This window comes from Ornithodoros turicata, unplaced genomic scaffold (genome assembly GCF_037126465.1).
Source record: "Ornithodoros turicata isolate Travis unplaced genomic scaffold, ASM3712646v1 Chromosome23, whole genome shotgun sequence".
Taxonomy (NCBI): domain Eukaryota; kingdom Metazoa; phylum Arthropoda; class Arachnida; order Ixodida; family Argasidae; genus Ornithodoros; species Ornithodoros turicata.
The window spans coordinates 3,029,727-3,036,612 of NW_026999342.1; the positions used below are offsets into that span (position 1 = coordinate 3,029,727).

The window sequence follows — 6,886 nt, forward strand, 5'->3', positions numbered from 1 at the left end:
GACGGGGCCACCAGAAGATACGCGCCAAAAATAAAAGTTGACGCGCGCTCACGGGCTCAAGTTTTTAGCGAGCCGAGTGCAGCGGCAGTCTGTTGCTTCCCTTCCACGCATGTCTCTGCCTGTCTGCTTTTCTCTGCTACACACCACAACTGGTGACCCGAGCAATGGACATTCCCTCCGACGCTCCTTTGGAGCCACCGTCGCCCCCGTTCCCCACTCGCTCTTGTCGAGGTCTCTTCTTCCGCCTTGCCTCTTCCGAAGCCTCGTCGCAAAGTTACTTGGGCAACTCCGTTTCGTGTCCACAACTCCACGCCGCCTCCTCTCTAGGGGGGGGGGAGAGCCCTGTAGCGGCTGTTGTGGAACTTCCACTCTAAGAATGACTGGACCTGAATTCCGCAGCTCCCAAACACAACGAACCCTTTATTATGATGAGAAGTCCTTTGAAGACAGCTCCCAGCGTTGCAGCCGTCTCGCAGAGCATCCGGTTCCAAGCAGGCCGGATCGCAGAATGCCAGAACGGGCGCTTCCCTCGCGTGGTTAGCTTTTCCCGGCCTCGTCTTTCACACTTGTCAAAAAAATGTGTAACATCCTCCCCCGCGCAAAAAAAAAATGTTCAAGTCACTCAAGAGTCAATTACAGTCAAGTTCTAATGGGTACAGTAACTGTACAGGGCGACGAGTCACAGTTCCACTGGGTAGCCTGACTTGACAGGCACGTACGTTGCCGTCTCGCCCCCTATACAGCTCGGTCACCTTCACGAGCTTCCACATGCTCCTTGGCGCCTTGTCTTCATGCAGTAGGACCACATCACCTTCGCCAATTGCTCTTTGGTTACGTTGAGCGCGACACAAATGTGCCGCCCGAAGTTCAAGGAGGTACTCGTGTTTCCACCTCTTCCAAAACCTGTCCGCAATCTGTTGTCGGTGACGCCATCTTTTGACCGCTGTAATGGCTGTCGAAGGCTTCACAGGAGCCGCAGGTTGTTCCGGCAAGGCCGTCAAAGTCTTTCCGATCAGCAGGTGCGCTGGAGTGAGCGCGATGGGTTCCTCTGGACTCGAATGTAGAAAGGTTAATGGTCTTGAGTTTACGACAGCTTCTACTTCTGAGAGAAGCGTTTCTAGCTCCTCGAATGTGAGACTTTTGCGACCCAGGGATCGGCGTAGACAGTTCTTGACAGTTCGAACCATCCGTTCCCACATGCCGCCCCACCAGGCTGCACTCTCGACTATAAATTGCCAGTGAATCCGTTTTGTCGAGACAAAATCTTGAAACTCGGTGCTGCACATGGCTTTCCAGAGCTCTCGGATGTCTCGCGCCGCTTTCTTGAAGGCCAGAGCGTTGTCGCTGTAGATGGTAGACGGTACCCCTCTCCTTGACAAAAATCGCCGGAATGCCATGACGAAGGCTCTCGCTGTTAAATCCGTCGCCAACTCCAGATGTACAGCTCTCGTGGTCGCACAAGTGAAAAGTACGACATAACACTTTGGTGATGCCGTGTTGGTTGTGGTCTTCACATATAGGGGTCCAGCAAAGTCCACACCCGTGGTATCAAATGGGTGAGTCGGGTCGGTCCGGGTAGCTGGCAGCGGTGCTGTTGGCGCAGACGCTGGTCGTGCCCGGAATCTCACGCAGACAGCACACCGGTGGATGACCGACTTCACTGCATGTCTAGCTTGAAGCAACCACCATCTTTCACGCAAAGCCGACATTGTCGTCTGTACCCCGCCGTGTGGCATGCGTCGGTGCGTGTTCATAATAATCAGCCTAGCCAAGGCGTGGCATTTCGGTAGTATGATGGGATGTTTGATATCCTCACAGTTGTCTGAACACTGAAGCCGGCCCTCTAGCCGCATTACTCCACCTTCGTCGAGAAAAGGGTTGAGCTGAGCTATCCTTGAAGTTTCGCTTATTCTCCGATTCTTTGTCAGCGCTTGAATCTCTTCAGGAAAGACTTCCTTCTGAGTGTGTTTCACCCAAAACGTCTCTGACTCTGCTATCTCGATGGCTGTAGGCGGCCCGGTGGTTCGCACGCTACGACGGCAGTTTTCCGTGAACCTTCTGACCCAGCTGGTAACGCACAGAGCGCGGTTGTAGTCGCTGTACGTAGCAAGGTCGAATAGAGGGGAAGCTGCTTCTGCGCCAGTTGTCAGAACCGCCGCTTTTGTCATTTCATCCGTGACACTGCTGAAGGCACTGACATCATTCTGATGCTGTTCCGGCCAAAACTGCTCCGGCTTCGAAAGCCAAGATGGCCCCTCGAACCACTGTTTGTTTCGAGACAACGTCTTGACAGTTTGTCCTCTCGTCACCGCGTCCGCGGGGTTCTCATACCCAGGGCAGTGCCTCCACTGCTGCACACTGCTCTTTTCTTGGATCTCAGCTACCCTGTTTCTGACGAAGGGTTTCCACCTGCTTGCTTTACTCTGGATCCAACTTAGTGTAATAGTGGAGTCTGTCCAGAAAGTCATCTCCTCATCCGGTAGAGCCAGTGCTTGATGTAGAAATTTCCCGATTCGAACACCAACCACAGCTCCCAGTAGATCTAGTCTGGGTAGCGTGATGACTTTCAGTGGCGCCACGCGTGATTTGGCGAAGAGTAGAACCACTTTCGTCTCCATGGTGTCACTTGTGCTTCGAAGGAATGCACACGCTCCATAGGCACTTGGACTGGCGTCTGTGAAGATGTGGAGTTGATACCGTACCGAACCACTCTCCGGGAGTACGCATCGTTGCACGGACACGTCCCGTAGGTCGGGTAGCTCAGCGCGCCACGCATGCCACTTCTTGGCCAAATCGTCAGGAATTCTGGTATCCCAATCCAGCTTCGCCTTCCAAAGCTCTTGGAAGAGCATCTTAGCTCTGATAGTGTACGGGGATAAGAAGCCTAACGGGTCGAACAGCCTAGCGGACGCTCCCAATATAGCCCTCTTGGTGTCTCTCATGTCAGAGATTACTTCCATGAGATGATCCGCTGAGAACCGTAACCTGTCGCTGCGCCTATCCCACGCCACACCGAGGACCTTGGTCTGCGACAGCTCTGAAAACTGCTTCTCGTCGTTCAGGCTGCCAACGTGTGTATTCAAGAACATGTCTTGGAGCTCAGCTGAATTTCAAGTCCATTTCGATAACTTCATGCCTGCCTTCTCTAGGAGGTCTTGAGCCCTTTGGACGATTTTCTTTCCTTCTTCATCGTTGGCTACGCCAAGAAGCAGATCGTCGACGTAGAATGCGTCAATTAATTTGTTAACAAGGTCTCTATCGGGCTCGTCCACTGACCGTAGATGGTGCTGCAAAGTCGCAGTCAACAAGAAGGGACTTGACGTCGTACCGAAAGGCACTCTTGTCATTCTCCAGCACTGGACGTCTGGGTGTGGGTTGTTCTGCGATGGAGCTTGAGAGAACCACAAAAACCTCAGTGCATCCCTGTCTTCTTCTTTGATGCCAATCTGTAGGAACGCCTTTTGAATGTCAGCGGTGATTGCTACATTGTGTAATCTGAAGCGCAGCAATACGGGAATTAGATCTGCTCCTAATTTCGGGCCTTTCTCCAGATGATCGTTGAGTGAAGGAACACCTGGCGCGTGCGACGAGGCGTCGAACACCACTCGAACCTTTGTGGTTGATGACTCGTTACGGACCACAGCTCTGTGAGGCATGTAGTGGATCCGCCCAGGCTTCGCGCAGTTGGTGGTGACTACCTCTGCGTGCCCGTTTGTTAGGTAGTTCCGGATGACCTCGTCGTACTGCTGGATGGCGTCACTGTGGGCTAAACGTTTCACAAGCCCTTGCAACCGCTTTTCGGCGACTTCAAGGTTGCTGCCTAGCTCCCCCTTGAGACTTTTCCATGGCAAGGCCACTTCGTAGCGTCCGTCCAGCATCTTAATGTTTCGCTTAAACTCATCCAGCACTAGCTGGTCATGTTCGGTGTTGGTCATGACTTCATCCCGAATGCCGATGCTATCCAACTCCCAGAAGTTTTTTATCACGTCTTGTTCTTCGGCTGTGCATCCCATCCTTAGGACGCACACGGCTGTTGTCGATCGTTCCGTGCACTCACTGCTGAGACGAGAGGGTCCTTGGAAGGTCCAGCCAAAGACCGTATCAATGGCTACCAATCTGTCGTCCTGTTTGTCCCTCTTCACGTCTCCTGTTAAGAGTCTCCATAATTCGTCGCTGCCAACCAGTAGACCAATGCCTGCTTCACAGTTCACGCTTGGGAATAGAACGTCGTCCGCAATTAGATGTCCTTCTCGTCGTAACAATTCCACAAACTGCTGAGTGGTAGGCACTTCGGGAAGATCCTGGCAGATGAACGGGATAGTGACTGCACGTATCACGTAGTCAAATGGACTGTACTGGCTTCGCAGGTGCACTTCTACTACTCTCCCCAGGTGGACTTTGGTGGTTGTGGCTTGGTTTGCGAAGGTGTGGATGTGTAGTTTCGCCTCACCAACAACTTGTAACTTGAGCTTTTGCGCAATATCCTCTCGAATGAAGGTTTTTTGACTCCCTCCGTCCACCACCCCTCGTAGCTGGGTACACGCAGTGTCAGATGAAGCCCAAGCCCGAAAAGTTTGTAGTAGTACCTCCGTGTCATGAGGTCGCTTGTCTTTGTTACTTATGATCTGGTTGCTCGCTGCCATCACACTGGTCATCGCCACGGCGTCAGAAGCACGTCCAGGTTGTGATCGCGACGGGTCGCAGACTACGGCAACGTGCCTGCTGCCACAACTGCTGCAGGTCACTTTGGCGCGACAGTACCTTGAACGATGTCCTCTTCTGGTGCACCGGAAGCACCGCATCTCTTTCGCCAGCCTCTTCATTTTCTCGGCTACTGGTAGGTTCTCTTGGCAGTCTACCGTGTCGTGTTGAACTGAGGAGCAGAATGCACACTTTATAGCGCTCTCGGTGGTACTTTGAAGAACCATCCCAGTGGGAACACTCCTGCTTCCTTGGGCATGGTACGGTTTAGTCCCCGATGGCGGCTTGGAGTCTTTGACCCCCGATCGCTCTAGACTCTCCAATTCGATGCCAATGAAGTTGAGAACCTTAGTCAACTCATCTGTCCCTCCCTCGGCTGTAGCAACTTGAGCTTCCGGTGTGGCCGTCGCGCTCTGAACGGCTGTAGTGTCGCGGAGGGCAGTCGTTCCATACCGCACGGTCCTGTGATACTCGACAACCATTTCCGAAGGAAATCGCCGACAGAAGGATGTCCGCCAACATTGGTGCGTAGCTGCTTGTCATTACACCCAGGGCTTTCAGGCCACGAACATTGGCTTGAACGTGGTCGTACAGACGTCGGAGCCCTGACGGGTCTCTTCGGGACTTTACCCCTGGCAAAGTTCGTAGCTTGGCCAGATACTCTCGCTCAATCTGGTACGTATCTCCAAAACGCTGTACCAGGATCTCGATGGCGTCGTCATAGTTGCTAGCAGTTGCCTGCAACCCACGGATGGCGGCTGCAGCTCGGCCTTTCAGCAAAGTGGTCAAGTACTGCAACTTCTCAGTCTTGTTGAGTCGCCGGTTGTCATGCACCGCAGTGCGAAATTGCTCCCAGAACATCTGCCATTGGGTGAGCTCGCCCCGTAAGTCATCAGTTGCAGCTTTGGGAGCTTGACGCCTGCCGGAGCTTGCTCGCTGGCTCGTGGCGTGGGAGGCAAAAGGGCCTCTGAGGTCACCGAAGTTGCCTGCTGTTCCACGGAGTGAAGGTCGGCTAGACGGGTTTGCACCTCGGCCATGGCATTGGCCGCCTGTTCCTCATAACTAAACACGGTTTCGCATTCCGTTGCGAGTTCGTCCTCCTTGATGTAGACTTCAATCTCCTCATTCACCTTTCGGAGTTCCCGATCGGCCACTTCCAATCGAGCCAGTAGTCCATTCAACGTGGTCCTATTTACGCTGAGATTCTGTCGAAGGCCGATGACCTCGTTGACTATCCTCGTTACTTGTGCACGGCGTGCTGCTCGCTTGGTCTTGAGCCGGTCCATGGTTCCTCTCCGAATGTTCGAAGTCTCGTGCTGCGAAGACAGGTCCCGGGTTTCGGCACTAATGATGTTGTGGAACTTCCACTCTAAGAATGACTGGACCTGAATTCCGCAGCTCCCAAACACAACGAACCCTTTATCATGATGAGAAGTCCTTTGAAGACAGCTCCCAGCGTTGCAGCCGTCTCGCAGAGCATCCGGTTCCAAGCAGGCCGGATCGCAGAATGCCAGAACGTACGCTTCCCTCGCGTGGTTAGCTTTTCCCGGCCTCGTCTTTCACACTTGTCAAAAAAATATGTAACATCGGCCACAGGACGGGGCCACCAGAAGATACGCGCCAAAAATAAAAGTTGACGCGCGCTCACGGGCTCAAGTTTTTAGCGAGCCGAGTGCAGCGGCAGTCTGTTGCTTCCCTTCTACGCATGTCTCTGCCTGTCTGCTTTTCTCTGCTACACACCACAACTGGTGACCCGAGCAATGGACATTCCCTCCGACGCTCCTTTGGAGCCACCGTCGCCCCCGTTCCCCACTCGCTCTTGTCGAGGTCTCTTCTTCCGCCTTGCCTCTTCCGAAGCCTCGTCGCAAAGTTACTTGGGCAACTCCGTTTCGTGTCCACAACTCCACGCCGCCTCCTCTCTAGGGGGGGGGGAATCCTGTAGCGGCCACAGGCCGGCGCCACCAGAAGATACGCGCCAAAAGTAAAAGTTGACGCGCGCTCACGGGCTCAAGTTTTTAGCGAGCCGAGTGCAGCGGCAGTCTGTTGCTTCCCTTCCACGCATGTCTCTGCCTGTCTGCTTTTCTCTGCTACACACCACAACTGGTGACCCGAGCAATGAACATTCCCTCCGACGCTCCTTTGGAGCCACCGTCGCCCCCGTTCCCCACTCGCTCTTGTCGAGGTC

At 53.8% G+C, this 6,886-nt stretch overlaps 2 protein-coding genes across 2 annotated transcripts; both read right to left on the reverse strand.

Annotated features, from left to right (window-relative positions):
- Positions 1–629: 629 nt before the first annotated feature.
- LOC135373327 (uncharacterized) lies at positions 630–3,089 on the reverse strand. The gene has a single exon (XM_064606548.1). The coding sequence runs from the start codon at positions 3,087–3,089 to the stop codon at positions 630–632; it is 2,460 nt and encodes an 819-aa protein (XP_064462618.1).
- Positions 3,090–3,110: 21 nt separating this feature from the next.
- LOC135373328 (uncharacterized) lies at positions 3,111–5,183 on the reverse strand. Its single transcript, XM_064606549.1, has one exon. It carries the CDS (start codon positions 5,181–5,183, stop codon positions 3,111–3,113), a length of 2,073 nt encoding a protein of 690 aa, XP_064462619.1.
- Between the last annotated feature and the right edge of the window lie 1,703 nt (positions 5,184–6,886).

Bases quoted from the DNA above. Each gene is read 5' to 3' on its own strand.
- LOC135373327 (XM_064606548.1), bottom strand. From the start codon at position 3,089: ATGTTCTTGAATACACACGTTGGCAGCCTGAACGACGAGAAGCAGTTT.
- LOC135373328 (XM_064606549.1), bottom strand. From the start codon at position 5,183: ATGGTTGTCGAGTATCACAGGACCGTGCGGTATGGAACGACTGCCCTC.